This window comes from Lissotriton vulgaris, chromosome 10 (genome assembly GCF_964263255.1).
Source record: "Lissotriton vulgaris chromosome 10, aLisVul1.2, whole genome shotgun sequence".
NCBI lineage: Eukaryota > Metazoa > Chordata > Amphibia > Caudata > Salamandridae > Lissotriton > Lissotriton vulgaris.
In genome coordinates, this window is record NC_141698.1 from 910081030 (window position 1) to 910099523 (window position 18494).

The 18494-nt window shown below is 42.1% G+C and overlaps 1 protein-coding gene across 2 annotated transcripts in view; it reads right to left on the reverse strand.

Annotated features, from left to right (window-relative positions):
* Positions 1–18494, reverse strand: part of LOC147688996 (ATP-dependent translocase ABCB1-like) — a 684547-nt gene that overhangs the window by 425382 nt on the left and 240671 nt on the right. For both annotated transcript variants that reach the window (XM_086941883.1, XM_086941882.1), the window contains exon 10: positions 11275–11400. In XM_086941883.1, the coding sequence (XP_086798009.1) occupies positions 11275–11400 (126 nt within the window). The remainder of the gene's footprint in view (positions 1–11274; positions 11401–18494) is intronic.

Here is an 18494-nt window from a genome sequence, read left to right on the forward strand (position 1 = left end):
GTAAATCAGCACCCAAATCATGGGGGAGTGCCGAGGTGGTAGTAATACTAAAAAAAGGAAAAAATCCGGAGGAACCAGGATCTTATAGGCCTATCACCTTAATGAATGCAGACGTGAAAGTGTTTTCCAAGGCATTAGCATTAAGACTTGCCAGAGTAATCCACAAAATAGTTAGTAGTGCTCAACATGGTTTTGTACCGGGAATAGGAACGACTCACCACATACGTAAAGTAATAACTCTATTTGATGTTACATCAGTCACAGGAGACCCGATGGCAGTAATGTTACTCGATGCAGAAAAAGCATTTGATCGGGTCTCCTGGGATTATCTTTGGTATGCTTTAGAAAGAACAGGTATTAAACAGGGATATCTTAAGCAATACAGATTCTATATTTAAATCCGGTAGCAACTCTACGTGTGAATGCTGGGAATACGGGGCAATTTTGAATAAAAAGGGGTACAAGACAGGGGTGCCCCTGTTCACCGCTTTTGTTTGCTATATATATGGACCCACTAATCCGTAGAATAGAGGCGTCTGAGATGATCACACCTCTAACAACACTCATCGGGCACTGTAAAATCTTAGCCTATGCAGACGATATCACTGTAATCACTCCTAATCCTACTGAATCTATAGAGTATTTGGAAATTGAGGCGATGAAGTTTGGAAAGATATTGGGTTATAAATTAAATACATCTAAAACACAGATAATTAAAAACTCGTATACTATCTGTACAGATAACCGAATGATGCAGGCAGGCATATACTTAGGGGTAATAATTTTGGCAGATGTGGATTTGTTAGTAGAGAAGAATACTACCCCCTTAATTAAGAAAGTGGAGAAAGGGACAACTTGCACATGTCAATTGTGGGGCGGACGAATATAATAAAAGAGAAAGGGACAACTTTCACATGTCAATTGTGGGGCGGACGAATATAATAAAAATTATGGTTCTCCCAAAATTTTTATATCTATTCAGAGCTATACCTTTGTTATTTGATGTCAAATTATTTAAAAAATTAGAGCATATAATCAATAGATTCATCTGGGCAAAGGGGAAAACTGGAAGAGCCCTCAGATTCATGACACTTCCGAGAGAGAGGGGAGGCTGAGGAGTACCAGATTTAAAGCTTTATTATTGGTCAGCAGCTCTTCAAAATATGACTGGCTTGTTGGAGGGGCAGAATCAGAAGGTTGGAGCGAATTTGGAACACTGGCAATTTATGGACTAACCTTGGGAATAGAAGTGGAGAATGCGTTTTTGAAGTTTACAGAGGCAAGTTACTATACAAGGACAAAGTTTAAGACGCTTATAGCAGCATGTACAATTTGGAAAAGTTTTGTTAAAAGAGAAGGCTTGGGGAAATATAATGTATACACCAGACTTTCAGATAACCCAAATCTTCCACAAGAGATTTTCTCGGGTTCCACATTTATTGAGTGGGAAAATAAGGGAATTAGAAGTATAGGGGATGTAATGGGGGAACAGGGGTTTTTTAAATTCTCAGAATTACAGGCTAGATTTAAGCTAGACACCAGGCAATTTTTTAAATACTTACAAATTAGGAGCTTCCTGTTGAATAAAAAGGGGGGTGCTCTGGGTTTCAGGCGCGATCCGATTATGGAAGTGATTCAATTAGGGGAAGATTGTACTATCAAGAGGTTTTATGCTCAACTGATAAAATCAAAGCAGGATGATTATGAAAAATGGAATGAAAAATGGAAAGATAATCTTAACATCAGCAGGGAAAGCTTTAGCATCTCTTTAGAAAAGGGATATTCTTTGTTATGCTCGGCACCATTGCAGGCGCAACATTATAAAACGCTGTATCATTTATACTATACCCCTGCAAAAATAGCACAATGGGGAGGTACTGTGGGTATTAAGTGTTATAGGTGTGGAAGCCTGGAAGCTGATTTAAAACATGTATTTGCAAAGTGCCCTCATCTATATTTACTTAAAAAAGATATTGAAGGTTTCATAAATAATATTTTAGGAACTGAAATTGTGTTAACTCCCGGAACAATATTACTAGGAGTAAATGTGGAGGATGAACAATTATCAAGCGGGAGGGAATTTTTATTTGTAGCATTATCAGTTATGAGACTATGAATAGCCTCTGCATGGATTGACCCTATCCCACCCACTTTTCATAATTGGTTGGCCAAATTAATAACAACTTATAATGTTGAGAAAGAGATCTATGCACGGAAAGGAAAAAGGGGAAGGAAGTTGGGTAAGTTAATATGGGGTCCCATTACACGATGGAAGGAGGGAGACAGCTGATAGGATATAATTGTAAATAAGTGAAGCTATGAAAATATTATAGAATGGAAACTTTGCTTGATTAGATTTATGTTTTCAGAATTTGGACTGCTATTTCTTAGTTTTGATTATGTTTTTTTTTCAACTGGGTGTTGCGCCTTTTATTATTGTTGCTGTTTTATTTGCATTTTATTTTTCCTTTTCTTCTCTCAATGTGATTTATTTTGCCAGTAATATTGCCGTGCCCTGTATGTAACAGTAAAAAAAAAAAAAAAACCTCTCAATAAAAAGATTTTTAAAAAAAAAATGGAAACGGGAGTGTCCCTATAATCCTAAAAACGGAGAACTGGAAGAAGAGGAGGAAGAAGTTCAGACCGTTCCAGTACAAGGGGTGACAGTACCTAAGGGTAAGGTGGTCAAAGGGGGGACATTGGCTCCTCGAGCCCAGTTCCCTCAACCACCAAAGATTGCGACAGGGGGAAACATCTATAGACAAATGCCTCTTTTAGTAGGAGGAGAAGAGTGTTACTACGTTGATCCACTAACTGGACGGCGAGTGAGTAGAGAGGAGGACTGTACCCTCGGGGCAGTTCTAGAGGTGGACCAAAGGGGACCGTTTGTTGAGGCTGAGGTGGCAGGGTGCCCTACGACATTTTTGGTAGATACGGGAGCTACTCCGTCAACTTTGAGATCAGCAGTGGTTCCAGATCTGCCAATGTCGGGGGAAACAATTCAAGTGGTAGGAGTCGCAATTAGGAGAATGACTAACCCTTTGACGGAACCAGTGCTAGTGAGAATAGGAAAATACAGCGATGAACATCAGTTTGTAGTATGTGATTCTAGCCCTGTGTGTCTGTTAGGAAGAGACTTATTGTGCAAACTAAATTGCACAATATACTGCACGCCTCAGGGAGTAGAGGTACAGACTAACGATGACGATGCCACCTTTAAAGTTGCAAATTCAAAAGTATGTGTAGAACTGTATCCTACGCTGACGGTGGAAGAGCTCCCTTGGGATTTAAGGGATACTGTGTCATCTGAAGTTTGGGATTTCACTGGAGAAGAGATAGGATTGATTAAAGGAGTAGAACCAGTGAAAATCATGATAAAACCAAATGTTGAATATCCAAGAACGCCTCAATATAAATTGACCCCGGAGACGATTGCAGGAATAAAACCCGTGATCAACTCCATGATTAAGCAGGGAATACTGAAGGAAATCGTGGGTAGTCCATGCAACTCCCCGATTATGGGTTTGCAGAAACCTAGCGGGAAATTCAGAATAGTACAGGATCTCCGAAAGGTTAACAACATAGTTGTTTCATGTTGTCCAGTGGTACCGAATCCATCAGTGATATTGTTTCAGATACCATTCCAAGCCGAGTGGTTCACAGTGATAGACCTTTGTCAGGCTTTCTTTTCAATTCCATTAGATGAGGAGAGCCAGTTTCTTTTCGCATTTAAGCTGGAAAATCGCGTCTTAACATGGTGTCGTATCCCACAGGGGTATACAGAAAGCCCATCGATTTTCAACCAGCTGCTGAAGAAAAATCTTGAAAGTCTAGTACTACCACAGAACTTGGTTCTAGTTTGGTACATAGACGACCTACTTGTTGCGTCAGAAACAGAGGAAGCTTGTAAGATAGACACCATCACCTTGCTGAACCATTTAGCTGAAAATGGACATAAGGTGTCTCCGAGCAAATTACAGTACTGTCTGACAGAAGTACAGTACTTGGGTCACCGAATTGAAAAAGGAAAACGGAAGGTGTCACCAGACAGGATAGAGGCGATCATAAAGATGAATTCGCCTACGACACAAAGAGAGGTCAGGATGTTCCTAGGAATGGTTGGTTATTGCCGACAGTGGATAGCTAACTTTTCCCTGAAAGCAAAACCCTTACAAAAACTGACGCACAAGGAGGTGAGTGATCCGGTACCATGGGACAAGGATTGTTTGATGTCGTTCCTACAGCTGAGAGAGGACTTGTGTCGTGCTCCAGCTTTGGGAATGCCAGATTACGAAAAACCATTTTTACTTTACTGTTGCGAAAGGAAAGGTTGTGCTTTGTCAGTCCTAGCACAAATTCATGGAAATGCCCATAGACCAGTTGCATATTTTTCGGCTACCTTAGACCCTGTAGCCGCAGCGTTGCCCGGATGTCTCAAATCCGTTGCTGCAACGTGTGTCAGCATTGAGAGGTGTGAAAGTATTGTAATGGGACATCAATTAGTGGTGTATGTACCTCATTCTGTGGAACTGTTAATGACCAGGACCAAGACACAGCACTTGACCAATAATAGGCTCACGCCCTACGAGCAAGTTATTCTTGCTGTGGAGAACGTGACCCTTAAGAGGTGCTCTGTTTTGAATCCTGCCACTTTGATGCCACTCTCTAATGATATAGAAGACGAGGAATGTGAAAATCACGATTGCCTTGATGTGACTGAACTATGCACCAAGCCAAGACCAGATATTGTGGATGAGCCGTTGACCGACCCTGATGAAATTTTCTTTGTTGATGGCTCATGTGTAAGGGACAATACTGGCTAGTTGAGAGCAGCTTATGCTGTTTGCACCATTACTGGAGTTGTGGAAGCCGCTTGCCTGGAAGGAGTACACTCCGCTCAGGTAGCTGAACTCATTGCATTGACACGTGCCTGTTTAGCAGGTAGCAAAATTCGAGTCACCATTTACACGGATAGCCAATATGGTTTCGGTATAGTTCAATACTTTGGGCAATTGTGGTCTCAGAGAGGTTACATGACCTCCTCAGGTTCACCTATACGAAATGGGGAGTTTGTGCGACTATTGTTAGAAGCGTTACAAGGTCCGGCAGCAATTGCCGTTGTCAAATGCGTAGCCCATACCAAAGGCACGGATTTTGTGTCCCAAGGAAACAGGTACGCCGATGAGGTTGCTCGCTACTGCGCAGAGCAAGGATACTCTTTCACAGAAGTGGAAGTGGGAGGGACACAGGAAAAGACAGAGTTAAACATGATGCTAGAAACAGTTGATACGTGGGATGATTTAAAAGGCATGCAAGAGAACGCATCAGATTTTGAGAAAAAGGCATGGGAAACTGCAGGTTGTGTAAAAAGTTAAATGGATTTGTGGATTTCAGCAGATGGAAGGGCATTATTACCAAATGAATTAGTGAGTCCAATGGCACGTCAGATACACGGTCCAGTAGATTTGGGAAGAGATGCCATGCTGCGGGTATTTAGGCAGACTTGCTATAACCCCAAGTTTAGAGAAGCAGTGTGTCAGAGGTGTGTAACATGTCAGCAATTGAATGTAGGGAAAAGGACACCAGTTACATTGAGTCACATTGGGAGGTCTGGTGGGCCTTTCAACCGGATGCAATTAGACTTTATTGAGATGCCAAAATGCAACCGTCTTAGGTATGTTCTGGTGGTTGTATGTATATTTTCCAGATGGGTTGAGGCATACCCTACACGCAGATGCGTCACACTCACAGTAGCAAAACTGTTGCTTAGAGAGTTAATACCACGCTTCGGGGTGCCGACCTCTTTGGAATCAGGTAGAGGGACACATTTCAACAGTGAAGTTGTGAAGATGCTTTGCTCTGCATTAAATATTGATCAGAAGTTGCACTGTAGCTATCGACCAGAGGCTTCGGGAATCGTGGAGCAGATTAATGGGACGATAAAATCCCGAATGGCCAAAGTGTGTTCATTGACATCCTTAAGCTGGCCTGATGCCCTGCCATTGGTACTCATGAGTATACGTAGCACACCAGACAGGAGAACAGGTCTCTCCCCACATGAGGTTCTAATGGGGAGGGCAATGAGACTTCCATCTGTCCCAACTGCAGCTTTGTTGAATATCACAGATGATCTGATCCTGGATTATTGCAAGGGACTTTCTGATGTCATTCATTCTGTGTCTCTTCAGGTGCAGGCTGCTGAAATTCCATCTTCCAGAGACCTATGTCACGACCTGTGCCCTGGTGACTGGGTGGTGGTGAAGAAGCACGTCCGGAAGAACTGCCTAGATGTGCGCTGGAAAGGACCCTACCAGATAATTCTGACAACGAATACTGCTGTCAAGTGTGGAGGGCTGCCAAATTGGATACACGCCTCCCACACTCGAAGAGTTCCAGCACCCCTGGAAGAAACAGCTCCTCTCACAGATGAAAATCGAGCTGGTGACGATGAACCACTAGAGGGGATCAGTCAAGCTGTGGGGGTGTCGGAGGAAGCTGGGAGCGCGTCAGATCAAGCGGAAGAAGGACAGGACGACAGTGAAACTGACGTTGCACAGAAGGAGAAAGTTGTTTTGAATACGGCTCAGACACTGATCAAGCCACAAGTGATCAAGAATCGAGTGTGAGGACAAGAAATAGGAGAACAAGGCGTGGAGAAGCTAGTTGGCCTGAAAGGAAGAGGAGGCTGAGCTTGAAGCCAACTCCAGGAAGAACCCTTTCTCCTATATCCGAAGACTCAGATCTGGACGAAGGTGCACAGAATCAAGAACAGGAGGGTCCAAGAAGATCAAGGAGGGTGCGCGTGTCCTGCAGAAGATACGCCACTCCTGAGTGGACCTACCTAGCAGCAGATGTCTAGTGCACGGAGATCCGGGAGGGTGAGGGAAGTGACAGTGACCAGTACCGACCCAATCATAACACTGGAAGTGGTGTTGTTGGTACCTGGACTTGAGATCGAAGGGTTGCTGACTCTCACTGTCCCCAATCCTCCTTATCTGAGCAGAATAAGAGAACTGGTTTTAAACAGAGTAGAATTTCCAACTTTTGGTCCAACGATACCAGCACTCAAGGAGATCATTCTTAGCTTAGAAATTTTAGAATACGTGGTTAGACCTGCTGGAACACGTATGATTACAGACTGCTAAAGACTTTGTAAATAAACAAGATTGAGAAGATAACCTAGCGCCAAGTGAAAGAAGAAGGAATTTAGGGACTCTTTCATTTAGTGGATGGAGAAGGGCTAGGGTTGTCTGTTGCTATAATTCAAAAGATTGATCTTGCAAGAGGGATTGTCAGCTTCCAGGTGTGGTTCAAAAAGACAGAATAAGCAAAGAAGACTGTTGAAGGAGCAAAGAAAAGAGACTTTGAGTTGTGGCAGAAAATTAGAACTACACTGTCTTGAGATCATGGAGGCCGGCAACCCGAACCGCAAAGCAAAATGCATAGTAGGCACACTTTTAGGGGGAGTAATTTTCCTTATAGTTCTAGTAGTTACTGTGTCATATATAGTGGGACATGAAAATGAAGAGAAGGCAACAAAAGAAGCAAAAGTTGTAGTAACATTGAGACCTACTACTGCAGGTAAAAAGGGGGACAATACAGAGAAAGATAAAGCTTTGCTAGCAGCAGAAGCTCGTAGGTTGCACGTAGATGAATCACAGGTAAATTTCAAATCAAATGCATATGCTAAATTACTGTATGAATATATCGATGCTATGGATGCAAAGGACTGCTACGTCTGCATGCAATTGCCAGCCTCTGTAGACGAAGGTATTAGGTATCATCATCTTCCACTGACTTATGGAATCACATGTAGCTTGTTGCTTAGTATATTTAATGAACGCGATAGCTTTGAGTATTATTTTTCAAACTTTGACGCTGTTTTACCAGAGGTCCCGGCCTACAAGCATATGAATAAATTGGACTATTACAAGAGTGAGGATCGATTAAGAAAATTTTTCATTCCTTGGAGAACGCTAGATACTTCATATGCCCGAAGAAATAATTTGACCTGTAAAGTGTCAGAAATTGAGAAAAAGTTTATAGGGCAGGTGGATGATCGATATAGGAGGCAGAAGATCCTAAAGGCTTCGGGCCAATGGAAAACAGATTGGACCGAGGAAGAAAAGTCACACAAGAGGAAGGGTAGTAATGGTCCAATAGCTTTAGATCGAGTGCAAAGAGGAAAACTATGAATATACAGGGGTAAAACCTACTATGAGAATGTGTTTGTGGGAGAAGTAAGTTGTGAACATGCTTTTCAAATAGAATACTATACCAAGGATTTCTTGAAAGGAATGCAGGTGATCCAGAATGTATATTTTGTCTGTGGAAGAAATGCATACGTGAAACTACCGGATAATTGGTACGGATCATGTTATCTAGCAATTGTCTTCCCCAAAATATATCATGCGAAGGATCTAGAAATCATAGAGGGAAGAACTCAAGCCAGAGGGAGAAGGGATGTAAGTAATGATGAGGTAGTTGGAGACGCATTTGGTGCCATGTTCCCTCTTTTAGGGCTAATACTGAATGATGTCAAGATTAGGAGATTGGCAATAGTTGTAGATAGATTATCTGCCAGTACTGCTAGATCATTAATGCTGGTGGAGGGAGAGATGCAATCGATAAGGGCAATGGTTCTCCAGAACCAACTTGCTTTAGACGTTCTGTTAGCCAAAGAGGGCGGAGTATGTAAGGCTTTGAAGGTCCAGGAATGTTGCACTTACATTCCAGGCAATTCAAAACCTCTTGAGAAGCATATACAGAACATCACTGAAATTCATCATGAGATTGAGGATCTGACACAGGTGAATGTGTGGGAAAAAGTGGGTCATGGAATGGGTAAAGTTGGAGGTTGGTTTGCCAATCTAGGGAGGAGTTTAATTTGGTACATACTGAAACCTATCATCATAATATTGATTTGCGTAATCACATTGTGGGGATTAGTGAGGCTATATCAATGGTATAGATCAAATAGGTTGCAAAGATCCATGAGAGAGCAGGAGCAGAGGTTCAGATAAGAGATCAAAAATCCCGCCGTAACACCACCAGCAGTTTCATGGTGTGAACACAGCCTTAAGTGGGGGAACTCATAGTATGCTTGTTGGGGCTGCAGCGGCACCGCCAAGTATACTGTGGCTTCACACCACCACCACCAGGGATCATGGATCCCTGGCGGTTACCACGGTCCTAAAATGTTCCAACTGCCGTACTTGTAATACGGCAGACAAACCACTGTTGCGGCAGTCCCCGACTGCCTCCGCTCCTCCACCACAGGTTAGATATCGAAATCAGATTCCAATATATTTTGTACATCTTTGTGACTTTACTGTTTTGAATGTTTTCAATATAATATAAAAGGAAACAAGATGAAGCTATGCATACAAATTTGCTGTTCACAACAAATTACGGGGCATATTACCAAGGGCCTTATCGCTGCTTTAGCGGGAATTTTTCCTGCTACAGCAGCGATAATTTTATTGCCCTATTACCTAGCTGTCGCTAACACCAGTTAGCGGCAGCTAGTAGGAATTAGCGATCATCTTGGGGCCCAGTTTGCATGTCAGCGATAATTATCGCTAATGACATGCAAAGTGGGCGTGCCAAGATGTGAGCGACTGGAAACAGTCGCTAACATCGCTATCTCCTATTACCTACTTTTGGAAATATTCGCGCTAGGCGCGAACATCTCCAAAAGCTAACGCCTGCCCAGCGCAGTTCTTAGCCATGTTATCCAATGGAAGGTGGATAACATGGCTAAGAGCATTAGCTCGCTAATGCATGAATATTGCTGACTTTTCAGCGATATTCATGCATTTCGGACGATTTTTATTGCTTAGGAGATAAACCTTGATAATAGCAAGGCTCCTAAGCGATAAAAATAGACGATGCACGGCGATAAAATAATAGCCACTAACCAAGCATAGCGATAATTATCACTAATGCTTGGTAATATGCCCCTACATTTTTTGTAGTGTGTCTGGAGTGTACCTGACACTTAGAGATATTTTATGCAGTGTGGCACAGCTAGGGAGATAGCTGTGCAGCACCGTGTGAAAGGAAGAGACCAGAACGTTATGGCACATTTTTGCTCTTTTTTTGGACTAGTGCACAGTGTGCTGCCTAGCAACAATACAGTCACACCTGCAACATAATGTAAAGGTGCCTGTGTTACAGACATGATTGTTTTTATGCAAGAAGGGGCAGCTTCTTGCAGAAAAAAACATTGCTAGAGACATATTCCTCTTTATATGTGAGCTTTAGTATGCAGCACACATCGACGGAGGAAGTAACAAGGAGAAATAAATATATTTCTTCTCCTACTGCTCTCGGGTAAGCGCACCATTTTAGAGCAAACCCAGGTTCACATGTCTTTGTATATCTATGTTTCTGTCAAAATACATGGGTGGATCAATGCAAATGCCCATTGTCTACCCATGTGATGCCTACCTGAAGTAAAGTAACTCAAGGTGCTGCCTTCTGTTACTTTGTATTTACTAAACCCTGCAAAGCCATGCAAAGTGCCTTTTCATTGCTTAGTAAATGCCAAAAAGGATGCAAAATCATAGTACATCCAGACCTTAAAGAGTAGATGCAGTGCATGGCTGGTAATCCATCCACATGCTTTATTAAATTTAATATTAGAGCAGGTTGCACTTGAAACATAGTCATTTACCTCTTGCAGTAAAAAAAACAGTTTGCAGTCATTTAAAAAAAGACTTGTTTTTCTGGACATTAACCCTTTCGCTGCGGCGGCTATTCCGCTGCAGCACTAACAGGGCGGGGCGGCCGCGCGGCGGCCGCATGCTGGTGACAGAACCGCTCCGTCACCAGCCGCGGTTGAGCTGTGCTCGTGACGGAGCGGTTCCGTCATGGCCCGCCCCGCTCAATAGAACGCGCCGCGCAGGCGCGAAATCAGCGCCGCACAGGCGCGGCGGCCGGGCCATGACGGAACCGCTCCGTTATCAGCACAGCGCCACCGCAGCTGATGACGGAGTGGTTCCGTCATCAGCAGGGGAGGGGTTAAAAAAGGTCCCCATGTATAATTCAGACTTTTAAAGGCCAAAACGTCTTTATATATGACACCAGGTGCCTTCCTTCACCATTTTACATCACAGATAGCCTTCCTATGATCCTTAAAATTAAGTTGTGTCACTACACATGACTATAACGCATTATAAAATGACCTGACATTTACAGCTCAGCTTAAATGATCAAGAAAGCAAGGGTTTGTAGATTACTACAGGTTGATAACTTTAGAACAGAGTGTACCTCTCCTTGCAGCGGATCGTAAAATCTCTGTAACAGCTGAATCGTGGTACTTTTTCCACAGCCGCTGGAACCAACAAGAGCAATGGTTTTTCCAGGTTCCACAGTTAGATTTAAACCTTTAAGAATCTGAAAGTTACAAATAGATGTCAGCCATAATTGAAATATTACAATGGGGTTTAAGTGATAACATGCAAAATAGAAAAATATTGAATCTTAGCTGCTGAGCTCTAAAATCGAATGTATAACATTTGGCAACATTAATAAGGGAAACAGCCTTTACTACGCAGGCATTACCACGTAATGTCTCCACCACGCATCACTACCACACATTGCCTTCACAACATAATGCCTTTACCAAACACATACATTTACCAAGCATGCCTTTACAACACAAAGTGTATTTAAGGTAAGTATGTGTGTATGTACATATTTGTGTATGTTCTAACACATGAGTTTTAATGAACAAAAATACATCAACATTTACAGTAAAATCTGTTTATGCAGCATAGTAGAAACAATTAGGTGTTTGCCTCTGCTGTTTAGATATGGTGATTGTAGTGTAGCCCGGACACAATGCTTCCAAAATAGCATTGTTTGGTACTAAAGCCATCATCACTGTAAATCCAATAGTCACATAATAATGGGCTGCCAGGGCACATCAATAGAACCATATAGCTAGAGGTATTACCTTTTGGTATACTGAGCAGGAGTTAGATTTTAGCAGGGATGATACACTCAGGGTCAGATTTTCAAACTGCACTTTTAAATGTGTTTTGCATTACTACAAAAAATACTACAAATTACAATTCACAAACTTTGAGCAGAGTTTTCCAAATCCGCACTTCTTATATGACAGACCTGTCCGCCTTAGGATGGTCTTCCTCCAGACTTTCTGCCTTCACTCTCCCACTTTTTTAAATTCATTTTTGCTTGCTTTAGGATGTTATAAACTTTACCACTGCTAAACACTGCTAAAGTGCTTGTGCTTACTCCCTAAAACATGGTAAAATAGTTTTACACCGTATTGGCATGTTTAAATTACTTATAAGCCCCAAGTACAGTGGTATACCATATACTGAGGGCCTTTAAATGAAATGCTACTAGTGGGCCTGCAGCACATATTGTGCAACCCACTTCAGTAACCCCTTAAAACATGTCTCAGGTCTGACATTGCAGCCTGAAAACAGTTTTAAACTATCAATTCGACTTGGTAAAATAACCCCTTTGCCAAACCCCAAAATTCCCTTTTAATAAATAGATATCACCCCTAAGGTAGTCCCCAGGTAGAGTGCATTGTAATTAAAAGATTGGCATGTACTTTTAAGTTTTACATATCCTGGTAGTGAAACACTCACAAATTAGTTTTTCACTAGTGTAAGATCTTCTCTCATAGGAAAACATTAGGTTGCCTTATTATATTACAAGTGTTCATTTTGAATTGGGAACAGGTAGAAATGTCATGTTTGGTGTTTCAGAAAGTGTAATTTAAAACCCCAGTCAGATTTTAAATTAAATTTATGAAGATTTCACTTTTAAAAAGGAGGCCTTTTTTTCTACCCTAGCTATTTTGTTCCTATGGCCTGACCCTGGGTCACATGTCTGGTTGTAGTTGGCAGTTGGATTTAGTTTTTTCCTCCAAGATAGCCACACAATAGAGAGAGTAGGTGTGCCTGGATAGGCTATCATGGGCAGGATGGGGGGACAGAGCTGGGCACAGCCCCACTTGCAAATCAGTAGGCTGCGCTCTGCCTTCACAGAATGGACTTCACAACACTGCATTTTTCAGACAACCAGGCTGGAGCCAGGAAACTCCAAGCACCTCAAAGGGAATCCTCTGGAAACGTCTCCTACTTCAAACTACTTCAAAGAAAGCACCAGGTACAAACGTAGGACCCTCATATCCATTCTTTGATCTCTAGACCTGCTGAAGGGCTCTCAGATGACTCCCAGCTGCTCTGTCTGCTGTGTACCCCAGAAGACTTCTTTGCTGTGCCTGGAAAGACTGCTTTGCTGCCTGAAGCCTGCCATGGAGCCTCAGATGCCTACCCTGCTGCTTGCGTGAGTTTCCACTTCTTGAACCCAGGACTATCAAAGGTACCCCAATGGCTAGTTGGTCAGACTCCTAAACAGAGCCTCAAGGACAGAAAGGCTCCAACCATCTTGAAATTTCACCTGGAACCATCTAGAGTCCTAACCCTCTAAGTGGTACCCTTTCAGTCTTGGTCCCTCAGTGGTGGTGATTAAAACCAACCTGGTTATCTATCCACCCAGGGTGCATTGCCTGTTGGCATGGCTTTGTAGTAGCTCCCATGATGTTATTCTCTACAGCAGCAAACCTTGTTCCTTCCAAGAAGGGGTAACCAGCCTCGTTGAGCCCTCGTTGGCAACAGCCTTCAGCCTCGTCCCACTGGAGAACTTTAACTTCCAAAAAATAGACTAAGTCTGAATATGGAAATCTTCACCAGGACTTTATTCAGTGGCTCCTAAATAACAACACCTCCTCCTCAATCCAACACCACCTGTCATCTTGCCCTGCTGAATTGAGACTGCCTAAGAGATATATTCTACAAATTTTTTCTAAGTCCAAAGGTAAGCACTGAACTCGCCCAATCCATTTTTTATATCTGACTCGCGCTCCTTTGCAGTTGGACATATTTTTACACTTTGACCCGGTCACGTGCGACTAGATGTCCATGGTTGGCACTTTGATCTTTTAGGTGCACAATTTTACTGCAAACATTAGAAATGCCCAGTTCTACTGATTCGATTTTTTTTATCATTTTAGTTTCAAATAATTTATTAAAATGTGTTTTCACTTTATTACTGTTTTGTGCTGCATAAATACTTTGCTCATTGCCTTTTTGCAATTCACCCTGACAGAGATTGTGGCTGGTGCTCGAGAAGGGTTAACACTAAGCATGGGCGGAAAATCCGTTCCGCTCGCGGATTTTGCGGATTTTTGGTAAATTCGCAATCCACGAGATTAGCGAATTTCCCGCAAAATCCGCGAGCAGAACGGATTGGGTCAAAAGTTCAAGCTGACTTTTGTAACTCTTTTAGAATGGCGCCGGCAAGCTGCCAGAGCCACTCTAAAACACTTACAAAAGTCAGTTTCAACAGGAAGGTCTAATAGATAAAGTAAAGCCGGTGCTCGAGTTGAAGCTCAAATTCAGTTACACAATCATTAATCACTCCAAACTTGGGGTGATTAATGATTGTGTAACTTATTTTGACCTTCAACTCGAGCACCTGCTTTACTTTATCTATTAGTGCTTCCTGTTGAAGCTCTTTATAGCTATTTTAGAATGGCGCTGGCAGCTTGCCGGCGCCATTCTAAGTGGGGCTGAGGGCAGAAGGGCACAAAAGTGGGACAGAGGGCAGAAGGGGACAAAAAATGAGTGGGGCAGAGGACAGAAGGGCACAGAAACGAGTGGCACAGAGGGCAGAAGGGCATAAAAAAAGAGAGGGTGGCAGTGATTAAACAGGCAAAAAAAAAAACGCGAACACGCAAAGCGCCCCACGAACACCCGCGAACGCGCAAGGCGCCCCGCGAACACACAAAAATAAAAAAATCTGCAAATTCGCACAAACTTGCGAATTTTGCGGATCGCGAATTCGCAAATCCGCAAATTCGCTGATCGTGAATTCTAAAAATTCTCCCATGCTTAGTTAACACCACACTCACACAACAACCAAATTTCTCATACAATACTTATATGTGTGGAGTTCTTTGTCTTGACTGCAGAGTCTCCACACATACAACTATATATTCTAGTAGTAAATGTTGGAGGGACACAGGGGAGAGGGAGCGAAAAGGGCAGAATTTTCCTGCCAAAGGGGATGGGATTTCGGAGGAGAAGGAGGGGTTTAGTGAAGTTCAGAGAGGGGTGAGGGAGGGTTGCTATGCACCTATACAAGAATAATCCAATTATATTATTCTAGAGGTGGAGACGTGTAACTTTTTTAGTAAGTTTAGACTTGGAGTTTGTGAAAATCTACAAACGTACTCAAAAGTGTAATGTTCCTATGTGAATCAGTGGCATGGAGCAAATCAGTGTATCCCCTGAATTTTTCTGGGTACTTGATTATTTTCTGTCCTACTCAATAAAGAAAAGGTATGAGGAGATGACTCTGATCCTAAGGAAAGCCCCAAATGAAAGATATAGTTCGCAAAAGCATGTCTAAAAAAGATACCTCAAGAATAATATAGTAATAGTTTAGGCACCCACTAAGAGTCACGCACCAGTGCCAATTGCCACTTACAAACAACATGAACAGATAAAATTGTCATTACCGTTAGATCCTTGGGTGAGCCTTGATTGTAGATTTCAGTAGTGAGGCAGCAAAGTCATTGTACCAGTTGAGGAGTCAGACCTTACAACAGGTTTAGATTTTACACAGACAAAACCATAGAAATTCAGCAGCTATAGTTATCTCCAGTAAATATAACTAATGGCCTAAGGTAACTATAACTCGCAACCCTGCCATGCACAGTTTTCACATTAATATTTTCACAGGAAATGTTTCAGTGTTATTATCAATTATATTATTGAATATGCCATGAGTAATGTATTATGTGGGGTAATTATCAGTGTATGGTGAGGGCAATTTACTAACTATAACGTCATAGGAACCTAGGTGTGTGGGTGTGTGTGAGTGGCTATGTTGGTCTATGAGTTGGTGTGTGAGTGGATCACTGTCTCTCTGAGTTGGTGTGTGAGTGGCTGTATGGGTGTGTGAGTAGGTGTGTGAGGGCTTTTATGGGTATGTAAGTGGTTGTATGAGTCAGTCTGAGAGTAGGTGCATTTTTTAAAAATGTGGATCTGGATCCTCAGATCAGCCGCAGACTCACTCAGTGGGCCATGTTGATAGAAACACAGATCCTCATGTGCCCAAAAAACATTTTCCTACAATTTCTTCCCCTTGAGGGATCCCTCACAGCACCCCCCATCAGTCCCATGGAATAAGGATACCCCTACCTTGACCCTTTATATCCAATTTCTAATTTATTTACCCACCTCTGAAACATGCCCCGTTTCACAAAATGGCAGGCACTACTTTTATCTTGAGTTTCGGCCAGCCAATCATGGCATTGCCGTTAGGTTATGCATCCATGTCTCTAGATATACTCTTAATATCTTTAATTACTTCAAAACTTCTGAATAGATTTACACTAATTTACAAAAAGCACTCTTTCCATTGGTTCAGCTCAAGATTCTTCCCAGATCCTACTATGCAGAAACTCTCCCATATAAAATGGGTAAAGCAGGCTCCCCACTGTGCAGGAAGGGCTATGGGCACAAATCATCCTTCTACTACACCATGTGGGACTGCCAGCTGATGCAACGGTACTGGGCCCAGACTACATTGGTAATAACATAGGTGGCATAGGTGGAGGTCCCGGTAGAACATGGTTGGCTAATATTTGAAATAAAAGGGGACCATGACAGGCCTAAGTGAAAAGAAATTTGGCTGATCTGGCAGCAGGGGTCGCAAAATGCAATATTGCGAGGGATTAGGGGGCGGGGTCCACCCCATCAGTTAAGGATTGGGAGGTGCACCTAGATTTGTGCCAGAGAGCAGAACAAGTGATCTATGCAGCCAGGGGATGCCCAAAGAAATGGAAGAGATTATGGGGTGACTGGAAAAATTATAGGAGTTAGGGTGGTGGGGTGGGAGGGAGATGATCCGGGGTACGGGGGAAGGGTGGGATACGCCAAGCGAGTTAAGCAAGATGGCCATAAAAGTGCATTTATGTGTAATTATATGACTATACTGATGTGAATCCTACTGTTTTGTTTAATTAATAAAAATATTTAAAAAATAAAAATAAAAATAAGATGACATGTAGCCAAATTTTATGTAATTCCATACAGTGGTTCGGTAGTGTCTAAAATCCCTATGGGAATAATATATTTTCTGCTTCCACTTGATGAATCACCCCTAAACTTTCCAGACAACAGCTGAAGTGCCTGGCAAACTACTTTTGAAAATGTCGTGAAGATTCATCAAATGGCACCAACGTTATTAGCAAATCAAAAACTATTTTCCTATGATTGCAGTGCGATATATATATATATATATATATATATATATATATATATATATATATATATATATATATATATATATATATATATATATATATATATATATATATATATATATATATATATATATAAGAAAGGTTATAATCCACTAAATGAAATTAACTGTTAAATGAGATGTGATTCAAACATGCTATCACAAGTGAATCAACAGTACTAAGGTGCGCTAAGGAGATGGAGCAAAGTTTGTTTAATCACACAGGAGGAACACATGTTTCTACAAAACAACTACCCAACAACACCAGTATTATACTTGATCTCAAAAGTGTAAAAGAACACAATGGAACATGTCAAAATACATTGCCTATTTTCTACAGCAATGTGTAACAAATCTACCATCCTATGTAAAAGACTGATTACTTTTTACTTATAATATATGATATTCCAATAGAAGATGATTATGTGTTGATTGCACCGGGTGTTATAGCACTGTATACCAGTAGTTGCCATAATAATGATCTCAGGGAAATGTGTCATTTTATGCAAAACAGGAAGGTCACCTTGTAGAAAAATACACAGATGTTATTAACAATGGTCAGGAGACGCCTGGAGAGCAACTTCTTTCACTTTGGAAGTGAGCTGTTCCATCAGGCACATGGTACTGGGATGGGTACCTTTTTCGCCCCAGTTACGTATGTTTCCATTTGGGCTGGTGGGAGGAAGAGGTGCTCCGCAGGGACCACTTTGAGACATGCGACAATCACATTATTATTTGGACAAGGTTTATCGATGACCTTTTTGGGGTGTGGTGAGGATCAGTGGACTCCACAGAACAGTTATAAAGGAACAATAGGGGATGCATCACTCTGTGAGTGGGTCTCTGAGTGTCTGAATGTGTCTTTCAGAAAATGCATTAGTGTCTGAGTGGGTCAGTGAGCAGTTGTCTGAGTCTCTGAGCAGGTCTCTCAGTGGGTGCATCAGTGTCTGAGTGGCTCTGTCATTGGGTGTCTCAGTCTCTCACTGGCTGCATTACTGTCTGAGTGGACATGTGAGTGAGTGTATAAGTATATGAGAGGGTATGTGGCTGGGTGTCTGAGTCTCTGAATGGGTCTGTTAGTGGATGCGTCAGTCTTTGAGTGGGTCTCTGAGTGACTGTCTGAGGGTCTGAATGGG